At 37.5% G+C, this 17,600-nt stretch overlaps 4 protein-coding genes across 6 annotated transcripts; 2 read left to right on the top strand and 2 right to left on the bottom strand.

The window, feature by feature from the left end:
• Nucleotides 1-250: 250 nt before the first annotated feature.
• LOC100115159 (probable peroxisomal acyl-coenzyme A oxidase 1) lies at nucleotides 251-8,649 on the bottom strand. The gene is made up of 11 exons (XM_001599916.6): nucleotides 7,854-8,649; nucleotides 4,145-4,304; nucleotides 3,897-4,065; nucleotides 3,652-3,775; nucleotides 3,451-3,570; nucleotides 3,230-3,345; nucleotides 2,970-3,139; nucleotides 2,716-2,878; nucleotides 2,302-2,645; nucleotides 1,514-1,772; nucleotides 251-1,415 (listed from the first exon to the last, which is right to left on the bottom strand). The coding sequence occupies exons 1-11, from the start codon at nucleotides 8,023-8,025 to the stop codon at nucleotides 1,155-1,157; spliced, it is 2,058 nt and encodes a 685-aa protein (XP_001599966.3). The 5' UTR covers nucleotides 8,026-8,649; the 3' UTR covers nucleotides 251-1,154.
• Nucleotides 8,650-8,692: 43 nt separating this feature from the next.
• Nucleotides 8,693-15,356, top strand: LOC100678989 (WD repeat-containing protein WRAP73). 3 transcript variants are annotated; one of them, XM_031928474.2, is made up of 7 exons: nucleotides 8,693-8,982; nucleotides 9,057-9,239; nucleotides 9,327-9,506; nucleotides 13,402-13,689; nucleotides 13,799-13,970; nucleotides 14,059-14,283; nucleotides 14,394-15,356. In XM_031928474.2, exons 1-7 carry the CDS (start codon nucleotides 8,818-8,820, stop codon nucleotides 14,597-14,599), a joined length of 1,419 nt encoding a protein of 472 aa, XP_031784334.1. In that variant the 5' UTR covers nucleotides 8,693-8,817; the 3' UTR covers nucleotides 14,600-15,356. The 3 variants fall into 3 exon arrangements, with proteins under 3 accessions (XP_031784334.1, XP_031784337.1, XP_031784335.1); XM_031928477.2 differs by having other exon boundaries at nucleotides 8,786-8,982; nucleotides 9,133-9,253; XM_031928475.2 differs by having other exon boundaries at nucleotides 8,786-8,982; nucleotides 9,057-9,253.
• Nucleotides 9,508-12,559, bottom strand: LOC100115014 (probable elongator complex protein 2). The gene is made up of 3 exons (XM_016987359.3): nucleotides 11,606-12,559; nucleotides 10,902-11,519; nucleotides 9,508-10,806 (listed from the first exon to the last, which is right to left on the bottom strand). Exons 1-3 carry the CDS (start codon nucleotides 12,214-12,216, stop codon nucleotides 9,627-9,629), a joined length of 2,409 nt encoding a protein of 802 aa, XP_016842848.2. The 5' UTR covers nucleotides 12,217-12,559; the 3' UTR covers nucleotides 9,508-9,626.
• A 646-nt stretch (nucleotides 15,357-16,002) lies between the features above and the next one.
• On the top strand, nucleotides 16,003-16,922 carry LOC116417171. The gene is made up of 2 exons (XM_031928855.1): nucleotides 16,003-16,273; nucleotides 16,387-16,922. The coding sequence occupies exons 1-2, from the start codon at nucleotides 16,231-16,233 to the stop codon at nucleotides 16,692-16,694; spliced, it is 351 nt and encodes a 116-aa protein (XP_031784715.1). The 5' UTR covers nucleotides 16,003-16,230; the 3' UTR covers nucleotides 16,695-16,922.
• Nucleotides 16,923-17,600: the final 678 nt, after the last annotated feature.

Raw genomic sequence — 17,600 nt, 5'->3', positions numbered from 1 at the left:
ATGATAGAATTCTCGGTTATCGATAGAGCTTGGCGCAATCACAACTATAAAATTGAATTAAATTATAATAAAATAATGTTTCTATTTCATGACATATTTACGAAAAGAATTATTTTAACGACTGACTAACATAAATAATGTAACTGCGCAATATCCAATCAAGTTAAACATAAAAGTTGACTAGTGCCGAGAGGAATACTTTAATTTTTGAATTAGGAGAGTATTTTCATTAAATATCATAAGCCTGAAGTTTTTATAACAGTTTTTATTTCAACATTTTATATAAAAATAATTGTTTTACTTTCATAATCTGCACCCGTCAAACAACGTATAATCATACTTATAAAGAACAATATTTAACAAAACATACATCAGATAGGTAAATATAATAAACCGTTTCAAACTGGATAATATTAAATCTGCATCATTTTAGTACAATGTACTTTTAAAGAATATGTCGCTCATTAAATCACTCCTGCACTGTTCACCGCCGTTACACGGCACTTTGCAAGTAAATCAATATCCACGGAAATCAAAAACAGAAACATTACAAAAACATCTTACAAAATATTTAAAAACAACTTTTACTACATTATCAGCCGTTTTTAACAATAGTTTGTTACTATGTTTTTTCTATGTTGTAAAAAATTCCTTATACAATCTAAATAGTTTTTTTCTACACAGTGCTTGAATTATACGAGCATTATGAATGCCGTTTGGTGTAGAATTTGTATATTTTCTTGTCAATCTAATTCGAATTGATTCACAATACTATTTGTATACTATATGAATATTGATATGATATAAATTGATTGAAAATTTTCGATATAAATTTTTATATAATCTAATTTAGATAAGTAAGGGAATATTTGTTTACTCTAAACAAATTCCACTTAATTGCTTTAATCGGATATGACAGTTCAAGTCAGAGAACTATAAATCTACAAGTTAATCATACTTGAGGAGTTGATAGAAAATCTGCTGATTTCAAAAGCTCATCTAGTGCTTTTCAATGCACTGATACGTAAATTATAAAATGTTTTAAACAGATCTATATAAATACGATTGTATTAAAATTTGAAGAATTTCAACAATATAAGATAACATTTGACATCATAGAAGTGCGACCAATCGCGCAATGATTCGCGCTCTTTTTACAAATTACTCTTCATAAAGGGTTTGAGGTACTTGTGGTAAGATTGATTGACGCTCTCTTGATTAAGGGGGCTCTTCATGGCCTCGTCATAGAGCCGTTGATAGACGTTGCCGTCGTAGACACCGAGAGCCGAGCCCAAAATTTCGTCTCGTATGTCGAAGCCATCGACGATGCCGACGGCATTTGGTCGGATAGCAGCGAGCATTTCCTCGAGTTGTTTTTGCAGAGAAGGCACATCTTCGTTGTTTAGGCATGAAAACTGGGGGAAAAAAGTAATGATCATGTTATTTTTCTTTCGTGTGTATTGTTGAATTTAGCTGGAATTTTCAAATGAAAATTTTCTCATATTCTTTTTACCCGTAAAAAGTCGCCAAGTCGCAGAAGAACCGAGTTGACGCAATACAACTCGCATAGCTGCATCAAAACATCATGCAACGATTTGGAAACAGTGGAGCTCAATCCTCTGACAGCCTCGACGAATCTCAAGACGATAAAGGCACGACAGTGTGAGTCAGCGGCTTGGGCAAGTTCGATGCTCGTATCGTTCCAGGCATCTTCCAATGCCATCCCACAGCGCACGCGCCGCTCCATATTATCTGTTGCCTGCTTGATTTTTCTGTAAACACGTGGATATTTTTTTAGCAAGTTATTTAGTGCGCTTGCGATAAGAATGCAGAGAGAATATGCTTGCTATTAATTCCAAAGAAATTATTCTAATCTAAGAAGAATTATCATACTCTATATCCACTGCACGTTTAGACACTTTTTTCACGCGTAAGCATTATTTGACCAATCATAAATTTGTTCGCAATAAATATTTTTCATAACAAGGAAAGTGTTCAACTTGATATACTTTGCTAATATTATCAGCATTGAGCAGACTATCGGAATATATGTTAAATTCATTGTACGATCAACGAGTATTTTCCTCTGTAAACCGCCAAAAGAAATACAGTCCCGCTAACTAAAATCCAACCACCATAATCTTTTACTCTGAGTCAACGACATATTTTTGTTTCCTCAAAATGTTTTTACTGCTACTGAATAGATATGGATGCACGACTCGTGCGATTCGATAAACCGGCCGCGATATGATAAACCGTTAAGATAAAACACGAAACTAGAGAAAAATAATCGATAAATACCCAGCAGCGACAGATTGATGAGCTCGGACGATGCAAGTGAGGGTATTTTTCCAGGGCCGCTGCTTGACCCTTCGCGAGAGCAACTCGAGGTACTTGACCGTGGGTGGCAGCGTGTCGCCGCTGATAGCTTGCTTCCAGGCCTTGATGAGGTAGCGTGCAGTTTGAAGCAGCAGCACTGTATTTTCGCCCTCGTAAGTGCACACCGCGGTTACCAGACCGTAAGTCGTCGGCAGGTTACTCGCGTCCATGTAGCCGTGGCCACCGCACGACAACCGCAACTGTTCCACGGCTGCCGACGCATCCGTCGAGGCGACTGCTTTCAGACAGCAAGCCAGCGCGTGCAACTGGAAATTTCATTACTTCATATATCTACTGCACTTTATTGAGCGTGGATTATAATTGAAATTCGCTTACCTCCGGTAGCCTGTCCAACTCTCCTTGATCTAGTTCCGCAGTCACGTTATTGTACATTTCCCAAATCCAGTCGGCTGCCCAGGACAGCGCGAAACACATGGCCAGAGGTGGAAATAATTTATATTGCTGCGTGACGTAGTCGATGATTTGCGTTTCCGGCCCACTGCGATTCGTACAATTTCATTCTTTTAATTCAACGCTCCCATAATTATGTATTATTAGCCAAGTTATATAGCGTTCGCGAAGAGACTTACTCGGGTTTAGCTTGTCCTTGTTTTCTAACGACGCTATACCTTATGGCGATTGTTGACGCTTTCGAAAGATACTTGGCAACATCTCTTACTATTACGACTCTGACGAACATCATGGTGCCATATGTAAGCTTGTCGCTTGGGGCCTTTACGTACGTTCCGTCTGCCAAAACCTATAGATCACACGACATTGCGGCATTAAAGGCACTATACTTTACTATAGTCCCAACATTAATCTCGCACTATGCGGAGAGCAAGTCTACCTTGGAATTTTTCATTAGCATGTGTTCCCTTGGTATTCTGACATTGTCGAAACCCAGGAAACCATTATTCGTGGCGTTCATGCCCAGCTTCGTGCCGATTTCGCCAATCTTGATTCCTGAAAAAAGAAACATACGAAACGTCAAAAATTCTCTCCAGTCCTTGTAATAATGCTACCGCGCGGAAATAATACAATGTTCGCTTGCGCGCGCGCGCGCATTACCCGGCAAAGGTTCGTGAGTTTCTTCATCCCTCAGTTGAACTATAAAAGGATGAATTCCTTTGCATTCGCCATTCGTGTACAATTGCGCTACAACCACGGCGTAATTTGCCGTTTGTCCGACTGGAAGTGAAAAATAAATAAATTCAGCTTGGTATACACTGCGGCTTACAATTAGTAATTACTACAACCAATAAGACTCACGTCCTCCGGGCCACCATTTGTAGGAGGTCAACGTAGGACTGTTCAAGATAAACTCGCGAGTCACGGGGTCGTACGTTGCAGTCGTTTCCAAGCCTCTGATGAACGTTCCATGACCAAGCTCCGTCTTGAAACGCGGAGCAATGTACGTTTAAATAATTGTACTTGATCGATTTGGTCGTACGAATAAAGTTGAATGAAAAAAAAAAACAAAAAAAAAAACACTTGTTAAAAAGCAGATAGCGCACCTGGGCGTAGGTACCGATGATGCTGCAGGACCACGCTTTGGCGATCCAATATCCTTGCTGCTCTACCGTACCTTGTCCCATAATCGCTGGTATGAACATCACCCAGTGCAGCGTTAGCGGGTTTCCGTCTTTTAATATCGCAGAGCCCAGAGTACCGCCCAACACTTGTCTGTGGATCAACCAAATATTTATTTTGTATGGTGGTTTATTTCTTCATCCGTGCGATTAAATGCTCGATATAAACTTACGTGAATACCTCCATATCTCCTTTGCCCATACTTTGTAGCTCTCGAACTTTCTTCAAAATTATGCATCCTTTGCGTACAGCTTCTTCGTATATTTCCTTATGACTTAAGTACTTTGCAGGAACTTTATCGGTCAGTTCCGGATCGCTGAGAAAGAAATTCTCTGCAATACAAAATATTATACAATCGTTATAGCAGTTTGCTTTGATTCGTATGTGTATGCGTATACTATATTGTGTCTATTTTATTTTTTTTTTAAATCAAAATTAATTTGAAGTTGATTGATTTTCGTATGCATGCGGCAGTAAACATAATGAAAAAAAAAAATGCTATAAACATCAATACAGAGAAGAGATATTCCGTGTACGAAGTAAAATATTTCGAGTGAGAGGCACGTTCTGACTTTCCAGTTTGCAAGAGGCACGAGCGATGCAGATACTCGTCGCGCCCGGTTTAAAAAAACTCGTGTACTTTTGTTTTTTGTTCAATTCCGACCTCGCTTGAACAACTTATACGACCGAGTGAGCTCTTTTATATAAATACGGATGGTTTGGAATGTTCCTGTTGCTGCGCTTTTGTCTTATAAATATATCATTGTTAATAATTTTATCAAAAAATTTGTGCGCATGCATATAAATTAAGTTACGATTTTTTATTTTGAATTTCTATAAGACTCGATTCTTGGTTCGAACCGTATATGTTTATACTGAAGTATTTCATTTAAATACATTAATTTATTTAACCGTTCAAAGAACGCAAATTGAAAAACGAAAATGACTGTGCTCAAAGTCGAGATTTTATTAAACTATTTAATAGCCTTTTGCGTAGCGGACACAAAAAAAGGAGAAGAAGAGAATCATCAAGGCATTTATGTAAAAAAGACAAGATCGCTTGCATAAATGCTGAGGTCCGATCATGAATATATAAAAAAAAGAGTCGAGAAATGTTGAAGGACACGCTCTCTAATGAATCGCGAGATGTGTGTAACATATGCTCACGCGTTACCGGTGTCTTTTTTTCGCCAGCACAGATTAATTATGCAGCATATATTCTTGAAACTATTTCTATTCTACGACTTGTTATCTTTCCATATAACCCTTGAAAATTGATGACTTGTGCGCCAGGGTCAGCTTTTGATCTCGACAGAATCGAAACGAGCGACTTGATTTGCATCTTCATATCACGGGATTGACGAAAAGTTTAGATATAGCTCATCCATTTGATTATAAAACGAGAGGTACCTTGATAAAATATTTTCAATTTATTTTAAAATGCGCGATAGTTATGCGGCCTCCGCGATAGTAATGCGGCCTCCGCGATAGTAAAACGACCAGTAGATCCATTATACCTTTGCATAAATATCCTGATAAACACACTTTGAAAAAAAGCATTGATAAAGAGTTTTTGCATGGCCGCATTAAATATAAAGACTTATAGTATTAAAAAAGTATTCATATAGTAATCTTTATAAACAAATTTCTGAAATGTAAAATGCTATCAACTGAAAGTAAAGTATTTCATAGTTGTGTGAAAAAGTGTTCATAAAGTATTCTTTATGAATGAATATTTGTATCATGAATAGCAAGAGCTGGACTTTCAGCAAACTCAGCACTCGACCTCAAAAACCCCACTTTACTTTTATTACTGGATAATTATATATTTTTCTCTGCAATTATTCATTGGTTGTCATTTATCTATTTATTATTAATTAGCCCATAAGTAAATGTAATTAATATATTAGATCTGAAATGCGGTGAACAAGAATTCGATTTATAGGTAAGTGCAGGTCAGCGCACTCAACTGCCGTGCCGAGGTTGGTGACGGGAATCGAGGTTCGATTCCCGTCACCGTCAAAAACTTTTAATTTCTTCATTATATTTCTTCATTTGAAAAATAATAATTCTTTATGAATGCTTCTGAAGCGGTCATTCGTTAAAACCTGAAGCTATAATTAAGAATCCAATGGAAATACTTATTGGAAAAAAGCATTCACTAACAATTCATTACAATTTTTATAAAATATTCAAATTCTGATCGGGATATATGCTATAATATACATCAATTAGAATCGTAGCGAGAAAAATCGCTCGACCTACAAGTAGGTACACATCGCGTTTTTTATGTGTGTTGGTAATTCAGAATCTTGAAAATGTATAAACATTCCGGGTTCGCATCGACCTACGACCTTGTGGATGCGTATATAATCGCGGCCAGTTCAGTGGTGAGACACAATGTAATGTGAGACACACACGTCAGTCGATCATCGAACCGGGATTTGTTGCTCTTTTGTTAATTCTGATCAAATAATAATTGTATAATTTAGCGGCGTAAGCAAAATTCGGATGTCACGCAGGAAAAAATACATTCTGATGTTATTATACGGATTTAAATTATTTATTTTGTCATGTTATCTCGTTGCTTGATTTGAAAAATCATCGTGGACCTTAAAAACAGATTTTGATTACTGATATTGCTGATATTACTGTTGGTTGACAGCTTACGTGATAAATTATACTCAATATGTAATTTAATAATTAATCGTTTATAATCTGAAATCGTTATCGTCTCAAAAATAATAATTTTGTTGTCACCGATCGAAGAACGTCAAATCAATCACTTTTTACAAATGAAAATTTATAACGAAGAAACAAGAAAATGATTACTTTTTTCGGAAATAACACAAAAGATCTATACGTGGAAAGTTAATTTACTATACAGCCATAAATCGATGTGCACCGCACTTTCGTTTTTAATCATTGCATTTTTGTTCCTATACAAATAATTTCACGGCAAGTTCTCTCGCAATCATATCTAAATCGTATAATTTGTACGCGACTGATGATGATAAAATTACACCGTATTTGTAAACTCATCATCAATACAAGCATGATCCGCGAAACGAAGTGCATTAAAATGAATAATTTTTCATCAGCTGTAGTCATTTTTATTTATAATGCGAGTTGAAAAAAAAAATAATAATAATAATAATGGCGATACCTCCCGGCGTGTACGTCATTAAAAATTCGTTAACGCGTCCTATCTATACTTACGATTATTATTATCACCGTAATAGTAGTCGCATAGTGCGCGCATGCATCATCGCGTAGGTAAGTATACGACAGCAGCCGCGTGTACGCATACCTATATATACTACGTGCTGTATTACGAAATGAAAATGAATATGTGGTCTTTTAACTGCGAGTACGATGAGATCTATAAAATCTCCAAGAAATTTATAGGCCGCAGGCATACTCGTTTTACTTCAAGTGCGAGAAAAGCGCGGCTGTGCTGGCTGTGCAGATCAGAGCGAAAATAAGCGAGTCATCGCGGTGGAGATTCGGACGAGTTCGAGAGCGCGATTAAAAGTATAGGTGCCTATTATATCGCACCCACTCGGATGCACGAGGCATCTCGCGAAAGAGAAAGTTGCAGCGCCGGAGACTGCGACTGCGAGTCTGTGTGTGTGTGTGTGTGTGTGTGCGTGTGTGTGTGTGCGTGCGCAATGTCTAAAACTTGGAAGAATAGATACCCGCGGGCAAAACAAAGCGTTGCAGAGGAAGCATATATAGGTATACATACCTATACGTAGAAAAGTGAAAGTGAAAGTCGCAGCGAGCGGGCGATTCGAAATATAATAAGGATGTTCGCGCTTGATCGTGTACACGCACACATAGAGATTGTATATATACAGGTATATGATATAAAAGTCAACCTCGCTCCCGTCGCTGGGCCGTTTTCTCCGGGGTCCCGTCCAGCAGATGCGTCAGCTCGAGCGGCTCGAAGCTGCATCGCTGTCGCTCCCGTCGTAGCTCCTCGTTCATCGGCACCGTCGAGATCTTCCAAGCGGTCGCGACAGCAGCCGTCGTCTCGCTCGACGTCGTCATTCCGCCGATAAATGCACTACTTATCTGTCGTACTTGGGAGCCGCAAGTCCTTATTTTATCGGCACGGCGCGCGATATCGCAGTCGCGGCGCACTGCACACTGCACTTATAATGTGTCCGTCCGCGGCCGCTATAACGCTCGCACTGCTGCAGCTTGTGTGTTTTGCGGCTCCCTCTCTCTTTCTCACTGCTGCGACTCGCTCTCGTTCTGACGTAGTTCTCTCTCAGTCTCAGATGTGCTGTTCTGTTCTGTTTGCTTTCCTTTCTGCTCCCCGGCCCCCGCGATGCTGCCGCGGCGACGACGACTGCGCACTGACTGCCACTGCCACTTGCCACACAGCGAGCGCCGATATAATATTAATCCAGCTATACCTATATAGGCAACTATTACTTTACCAGCTCTCGCTCGCATTCGCCTCTCATGCAGCGACCGAGATCGACAGACAATGAATGAATATATGTTTCGACTGCGCGCGATTCTTTCCTTATGATCTCGAGATTGTATATATTACGACCGCAAATTGTCCGGAACTTCTTTTTGTGAGCAAGCCGGCTTTTTGCGGAGCTGAAAATTCGCGCTTATCATCGTTGCGTGAACCTTCTGATAGTATGGTTTAATTATACTTAACTAATACGTATACAGCCGATTCGGTGTAATTTCGCATCTGATCAACGAAGCGCATGCGCCGTCGCTTTGTTTACGTATCTATATGTATAGTTACCGCGCGCCTAAAATTTTGAACGGCGCGCAGCGGTTATTGTTCATGTTTGGGTGCAAAACTATATATGCATCATGGCTGATGACGCTTCTTGCCAAGTTTTCCGAATAAATAAACAGCTTTCTAGTTTTTCGCAAGACGGTAGATTTTTAGCTTTAGCCAATCAAACTAATTTATTCATTAAAAACACCGGAACCTTTGATGATTACTTGACGTTCGTTTTTCCCGACATTATTGAGGTTAGTTGCGAGACAATCTATTTTTATTTTTTGACTTAATTTTTTATGAAAAAAATTATTAAATGCTTTTATAGGATATCGCATGGTCCCCGGATAGTGAATATATATTGTGTTATAGCACTAAAAAGGCTATTATTCAAATTTTCTCAGTGTGTTATCCTGAATGGAAATTCAAACTGACAGAAGGAAGTGCTGGCCTGGACAGTGTCTTGTGGGCACCAGACTGCAAACACATCATCACTGTTGCAGATTTAAAAGTAAATTAGCAGTTGTATGTACTTGAAAGATGCAGTCTATTTATAAAAAAAATATTTCCATCGCAAATTCTTACAATGCTTTTTTAGGTAGAATTATGCATCTGGTCCTTGATTGATCATAGTGTCATTCATATAGAAGATTTAAAATCAAGTACAAATAAAGGCTTTGAATTCAGTCCAAATGGAAAACATTTAGCAGTCATAGTGAGCGATAATGGACAGGATACTGTTGAAATTTACAAAACAAAAGACTGGAAGCTGAGTAGAGTAAGTATGTTTGTGAAACAAATTGAAAATTATGTATTTCAAATTAAATATTACAAATCATTTATAAAATGTTTATAGCTTTAAAAAGTGAATCATGTGATTTGTGTGCGCAGTATAAAATTATTCTAGCAATATATCGTGTATTTTAACTACGCTATCCGATCCACAACTTGCCAATTGTATAACATTTTTCTGCTGGGTTTTATGCTGTGGGCGGAAAGCAAGTCTTTTTACAGTGGATTGATGGGCACTTGATGATTGCAGAAAAGCTAGTTGAACCCAATCATAAGATTCTTGATTATCTATTTGATGAATTTTTCTTACATCTATAGATCCACTTTCGTAACCGATAGCAAGAATATAGAAAAATTTATCCTGCGCCTCGAGTGGTGCAAAAGCTAAAGCTGTAACTGAAGAATCATTTACATGCAAATCAGTAACAGGTGATGGGGTCTCATCCTTATTAATGTTTGCACTCCATATTCCAACTTTGCCGTCTCTAGACCCTGTAGCAAAGTACTTGGAATCATTTGTCCATGCACAGCACCAAATAATGCGAGTATGAAGACTATCCTTCTTAGAACTAATAACTAACAATTCATACTTTTCATTTTCACAATTAATGAAAAGAGCCCACCGCCTATCTCTTGAAACAGAAAGTAGATACTTGTCATTAGGTGAGAAAGCCAACTGTGTGACAGTTAATTGATGCGCTGATAATTTTTGTGCCTGAGACCAAGATTTTGTATTCCACAATATTATTGCAGCGTGTTCTGCAGACGTGGACTTGGATGAAGTAGCAAGCAAAGTTCCATCGTGTCTTGCTGCCATTGAAAATATTTCATAACCATGTCCATAAAGCTTTTGCAATTCAGGCCATAGTGTTCCTCGAACTAATTCTTCTTCTAAAGGAGGTTCATCGTAATTTATATTCCTAGAGTTTTCTATTTGATTATTCTGTGACTTTATGTCATTTGGTTCGTCGTCTAGAACAGCTTTGTTGGTCAGGCCAAGAGCAGGAACTGATGCTCCTTCGGCCATCGTATCAGCATTAAATTCATCAACGTCATCTGTTATCCTCTCTAGATAATTTTTAAAAGTTAGTGGAACAATAAAAATACGTACAACCTTTTCTTCAGCCCCAGAAGCAAACATGTAAGGTTTGAGCATGGCTAAACAAGACATATCATAGCCATGTATCTGTGGTCTTCCAATTTCATGCCAAGATTCTTCTCCATTTTCCTGTGGCCATGGAGCATGAACTCTTGTTGTCTGATCAATACTTGCAGTGAGTAAGAATCTAATTAATGAAAAAATGAATCTCAGTATGATAGTGTATATATAAATTGAAGGAATCTGTTTTTCTTTAAATCATTATTATCGTAATTTACTTACCTTCCTTTGGGATCCCAACAGAGATCTACCACACCAGCAAAGTGTCCACTTGGTGCTGTTCTTGGTACCCAACCTTGAGATTTTTCTTGATAATTCCACATATGAAATGATCCATGATAGCCATGCGTTAAAATGCTCTTTCCATTTGGTCCAAATTTGCATCCGTAAAAACCTGAAGAATTTCCACCTACTTCTCCAACTCTCATAATTTCAGACCAAATACCAGCACTACCACTGGGTTCCCAAATAATTGCAGACTTATCTAAAGAACAAGAAAGCAGCTTCATGGGTTGACTACGTCTACCATTAACTTCAATTGCAGGGTGCCAATGAACTTCATAAATCCAAGCATCATGACCACTAAGGATACTCTCTAAAATTATTTCATATTCTCTGTTATGAATAAAAAAGTTTTGCTTTTTATGTTTTAGTTCTCCAGTCTCATCAATTGCTGATTGATTGTTTGTACAAGATGAGATTTTCCATAGACGTATAGTGTTATCTTGAGAACCAGTAGCAATAAATAAATCATTCGAATCAGTTAAAAAATAATCAATGCACGTAACCCAATCTTCATGTCCAACTAGAGTTTGTACTTTAACAAAGTCTCCAATCTTTCTGTAATAAGAATAATATCATTTAAGATTGATGAATGAATCTCCAAAGAAATATTTCCTGGATAAATATACTTTGTTTATGCTTACTTCTGATTTGAATCATTGACTTTATTGCATGTTGTTGAATATAATAAAATTGTTGAATCCTCCATAGCCAATAACAACAAAGGGTTTGGATTTTCTCCATGTTGACTTTGCAAAAGAGCTAATCTTGCTTCAATGGGTAATTTTTTTGAAAAATTCAGTATTTGTGTAGGTTCAATTTCTTGATCTCCAACTCTTAACCAGAATCTAAAATCACCATCAATTGAGCCAGTGCATATGAGTAAATCAGATGGATTTGATGAAAAATAAATGGCGTCGCATATGGTCGTAGGTTCATTGATTCGAAGGATGTCTGTTGGTTTGAAAGAACCTGCTTTTAAATCTGTAGCATTCCAAATAATGGCAGTACCATCAGAAGATGCAGATAGAAATTCTGTCTCTGCCTTTAAAAATCTAGGTCTAATCCATCGCACTACATTCACTCTATCACTGTGGGCATGGAGCGTTGACAGAACGGATCCAAACTTTTTAGCTTCCGGATCATATATTGCTACGGCATTGTTGGCAGCGTAACATATTAAATTATTACTTCCCCAATCAGCTGTGTGGGGCAGCCGATTGCAAGCACAACTGATATAACTTGTCTTGATCATTTTGTGGAAAAACAGAAAATACTTTTTTAAACTAAACTTAACCTGCAATGCCGAACCGCAACTAAAATTTTGTAAGCACGTGCGGCTTTTATGACAGTTTGTTACGACATTCTGATCATTACTGATTATACCACCCACGTGTCAGGTCTCTCATTTATCAAGAGTCGTATATGTTCATCAAAACAAAATTTTATATTCAGCTTAAAACAAAAAGTTGAACTTTGCTGCCCTCTGTAAAGTATACCTACACAATACACACTCATGTATACCTATATAGCGTATGCTCGATCTTTGTTCTTTGTACTTGCAAAATACGCCCGTAGAGCGCGGACACCGCCATCAGCAAGCGCAGTGGCTGTGTCTACATTGGCGCTCAAGCGGCCAACCTCTTAATTCTTATACTAACTTCTAAACACTACTGCATCATACTTATCGTCTGCTATTTTCGCTATTGCAGTTTGGAAAATATAACCTCTTGTTAAATTTTTTGCTGGGTAGTAAGTAAATAGTTGAGCTTTATGAGTTAAATAAAAAAAATACAGTCTTTGATCAAAAAGTGTAAGCAATGCGTCCAGATCTTTTTTATTTTGAAGTAGGCTGGTATCTACTTTATTGTATGTCTTTAATAATTAGACGAAGGAAAGCAACAGTTTTCCGAAGGTGGTGGACTAAACCACATTTGAGAGAAAATATTCGACAAGCATATGGAGCTTATTCGACAATTTTTTTTGTAATTTATACTTGAATTTCATATTTTCATCTATTTTCACCTATTTTCATCATAAATATTCAATATACTATTTTCAAAAGCATTTAGAGGTTGGCCACTTGGTTCTAGTACTTTACAGAGGCGTTCGGTGCGCGCAGAGCGCCAAGCGCGAGCCAAGAGCACCAATGTAGACACAGCCAGTGTATTTGCTTAGTTTGCTTTATGGATTTTTATGTGCTCACTGCTCATCAGTATGATATGAGGAACTATTGTCATGCCAACTATATCGAACAAAATTATTAATTATATCTAGGTTGGTACACAACGTGTTTCAAATTCAAAAACGTGTTCGACTCAAGTCCAATGTTTTTACGCTTGCGTGTACAAATAGGTTGCAATAAATATTGTTTCAATTAGCTATTTTTAATTAAAGAACGCAAATCACGTAAATTATATACAAAAATGTAATTTTCTAGAAACTAATTTGCGAAGGACTGGCTTGTATAGATGCTCTCTGCTGGTCTCCAAACAGCGAAATCATATGCATATGGTGTGCGATCAGTGGCTTGGCAAAAATGATAATCTACTCTACGGTGACGGAGAGTTACGAGGCGATTTTCCAGCCAGATGACAACAAAAGAACTTTGGGCTCAAAGGAGAGCTTAACGAGTTGCAATCACTTCGACGAAAAGTTGAGAGGTTTGGAACTGGTAAAGTGGATGCCAAGTGGACAATTACTGGCAATATCGGGACACAATGAAACGGTACGATTAGCTGGAAAATTTAGTAGATCACTGTTTAATAATATATATATATATATATATATATATATATATATATATATAACGTTGAAAAACGAATTTTTATTTTTAGATCGTTCTTCTGAATTGCCTCACGTGGAATCCAACTTTACAGTTACGTTTGGAACCAATCGTCAAAGGAGGCAATTATTTAAGTAGAGTATTCAAAGAATGTATACTCAAAGAATCGAAGGATTCGAATCGAGCGACAGAAAAAACGCCGCCTTCTAACGATAAACACATTAGTAAGATATGCGTTTCAATATAAATATGTATTCATAATTCATTGTGATTGAGAGAGTTTGCAATAGAATGAATTATATATGCGTACAGTGGAGGAAGTCGGCAGTCGTCCTGTAAACATTCCTATTGTTAAAACTGTAACATACATCGGAGGCGATTCATCGACATTAGCAATTCACACGATAGACATTATGGAATTCAGTGCTTGCGGTCAGTACTTATCTATAAGACATCGAATATATCCTGGAGCTTTGTGGGTTTGGGATGTCAGGACGAACGCCGTCGATATTATTATACTGCAAAATAATATTTCAGGTAAAAATTGGTTTTCTTAAAAAAAAAAAAATGAAAGAAAGAGAAAAAAATACGTCAGCTTTTGTTATCCGATAAAGCGTTATTTCTTTATATATGTACTGATTTTTTAGCGATCAAATGGAACCCAATTAATCCAAGACTGTTGATTTTCACCGAAAGCACTCATATGTATGAGTGGAATCCAGATGAAATATCATGCTCGAGTACTCCTCGAGGAATGACGGTACTCGATGCCCGCTGGCATCCAACAAGCTCTATCGTCGCTCTTTGCGGTTACAATCGTGCCGTAATTTATCGCTTTGATGGACAAAAATAAAAATACGTTATACCATATTGTACTATATATTTAATTTTTTGTATTTATTATTTTTAATTGTATCCAATTTGTATGAACATTTTAAATATAAAAATACTTTTATATGACTTTTGATGCATTTGATTAGTTAAGTAAGCTACTATTCAAATTGCATGTAATAAAAAAAAAATAATTGTAATAAGTAATAAGTATAATGTATTGGGAGTTTAAACTTGGTTCGCGCGCTTGAAGGTTAACAAAGATGGTGGCCAGAATGTCTCCGAAATACACAGGGCTCTTATGGAGCTTCATTAAAAAAAATGTAGTAGAATTATAAACTTTTACACGATAAAAAATCTTGTCAGTGTCCTTACACACTCCGTGTGAATAGAGTGAGGCTACACTGTCATCAAGAAACATGATAGAAGGCCAGAACGTTATAAATTCTGTCATGATTAACGTGTATGGTGCTCCGTAAAAGCTCCAGAAAAATTACGAAGAACTTGTTTTACAAACAAGTTCTTCGAAATCCAAGCCTTATCTGATCACAGGGATATTATTATTAATATGAAAACGATAAAAATGACGTAGAAGTGGTAGTTAAAAAAATGGACTGTACGTACTCTTGCTCAGATACTCAAAATAAATTTTTTAAAGTCAATTTGTAGTAAATATCGTTCCTTTGCTAAGTACTTAGTAAAAACTCAATGACAGTTTCTGCATTTTGGAATTACAGTCCTTGAGGAACGAATGAGTGCAGCAGACTCTTTTTTTAGTAAGTTTTCTGTATTCAGTACAAAAATATGTTTCGCCCTAGATAATAGTCAACTCTAGAAGTTGAATCAATGAGTTCACGTACAATTTACAATAAATAATTGTTATTCAAAAATTGTTGACGCCATGTTTCTTAATTCCCGAAGCTGCCGCTTGTATCGCATTGCAACTTTAAACTGTTAAGTATCCATTAGCGCCACGAAGTACGTGTAAAAGTAAAAAAAGTGGTGAAGTTAGGAACCCTGAGTAGTAGTCCAGTAAAATTAGCTTTGAAATCGAAATGCGATAGAAATGGCTGCATTTTGGTTATTAGGTAAATCGAGGTCGAAAAAGACGATTCTGAAATTTGCAGCTTCCTAGGTCAACGGGTTCTATGCGAAAACAGTGTGCAAAAATTAATTTTGCTTATATCTCGAAAACGGCTTAACGTACTGTAAAACGACCTGGGGGGTTATTCTGAAGTGAAATACTTGAGGATATAGGTTTTATCACTAATGATTTATCACTAGGGATTTTATATATCACCGTGAATAAGAAATTATTCAAATTCTCTAGAATGGTAGATGTTTTTGAGAATGATAGTATAATAACGTAAAAGCTCGTTACTTCATACATCTTTTTTCTTCCAACAGTTATTAATTTAAATTTTAATAATTTTAGACATGGGTTGATAAGAAGAGAAGCGTACTTGAGAAAAAAAGGGACTACGAAAACGGTCTCGAGGTGGAGTTGGATGCTTTGGACTTGAAAGTCCTGAAAGCATTGGGGCTTGCAGTAGATGAGACTAAAAGAAGCCAAGCTGCACGTAACTCTCCAGAAGCCAGTTGCTCTTGGGCAGACTTAGATTTCACAACTAACTCAACAAAAGGCAAAAACAAATGTCAACAAAAAAAAACACTGCACCGAAGAAAAAGCGAGATGGTGTGTAATTAATTCATGAGCATATATTTTTATTGATAAATTTTAAGTAAAATAATATAATAAGATTCTCACATTTAAAATTTTAAATAATTACTATTTTTGTTTCCTTGCAGAAGATTCAAGTTCAGCTCTTGCTGCACACAATGAATATGTGACAAATATATCTGAGATTTTGAAGTCTGTAGCGCGAAACCAACTTGATGAAATGAGAGTTATGTGCGAAAACCACCGTCGTACAAATTCATTGCTCGAGGAACTCATCTTAATACTAAAAAACTATTTTGCTGTCAATCCTATATCTTCTACATTAAATCAAGAAAGTTCTGTTCAACATGAATCAGTTGAAGGTATTGAGAGAGTCGAAGATGATATTCAACCTATGAGATCGCCATCTCCAACCAATCCTGCCCATCCCAGATAACAGCGTGCTCTGAGAATGCTGAAAACGTGCCGGCACGAAATGGGCACGCATGACGGTCCACTTGCATCCGCACATGAAAGTCATATGACGAGCATATGACCGAGCATTTTGCTTGCTTCCGTGGTGGATCTGTCCAGCACGGGTGCCGATAAAATGCGAGCATAATGCCGTTCGTATGCAGGCATTTTGCGCGCATGTTCCCGATTTCGTGGACGCGTATTTTTCGCACGGCATGGCATGCTCCTCGTATGCAGGCATATGCAGGGGTATTAATCTCGTGCCGTCACGGGGACGTCTCTATAATTTAGCCTTGCAGGTGGCGAGTATCTCCGCTTAGGTACAGAAGGTGCAATAAAAAAAATTCTTCAATCTGCTCCTGTTTTGATGATTCCCGATGTTCTCCAACTAGATTTTAGCACGGATGAAGCCTCGCTCGACAAAGCTGGTAATATTTTAATGTGGCCCATACAGATACGTATAGCTAATATTCCATCGAGCTCTCCAGAAATGGTCGGTATTTTTCGAAGTTCCAAAAAACCAACGTCTGTCGTGGAATTTTTTCATTTCTTCGTAACGGATATGCGCTTCTTACTGCAAGATGGTGTTCAATTCGGTGACAAAAATAGATGCATAAAATTAAGATGTTTCGTTGCGGACGCACTCGCTCGAGCTTTCGTCTTGTGTCATCGAAGCCACAATTCTCGAAGTCCTTGTTCCAGGTGTTGCGTGCAAGGCGAATCCGTTCGTTCAGGTGTTATGGTTTACAAGGGAACCAAACACCATTTGCGCACGGAAGATGAATACAGGTCAAGAATTGATCATGACCATCACAAGATGGTTGAGCAGACTCCTCTTGCAGATTTTCCTTTTGATATAGTTTCTAATACCGTCTTCGATTACATGCAT

Source organism: Nasonia vitripennis, chromosome 4, assembly GCF_009193385.2.
Source record: "Nasonia vitripennis strain AsymCx chromosome 4, Nvit_psr_1.1, whole genome shotgun sequence".
Lineage (NCBI taxonomy): Eukaryota > Metazoa > Arthropoda > Insecta > Hymenoptera > Pteromalidae > Nasonia > Nasonia vitripennis.
Note: the sequence above shows the minus strand (reverse complement) of the source record. Positions and strands in the feature narration are given on the sequence as shown.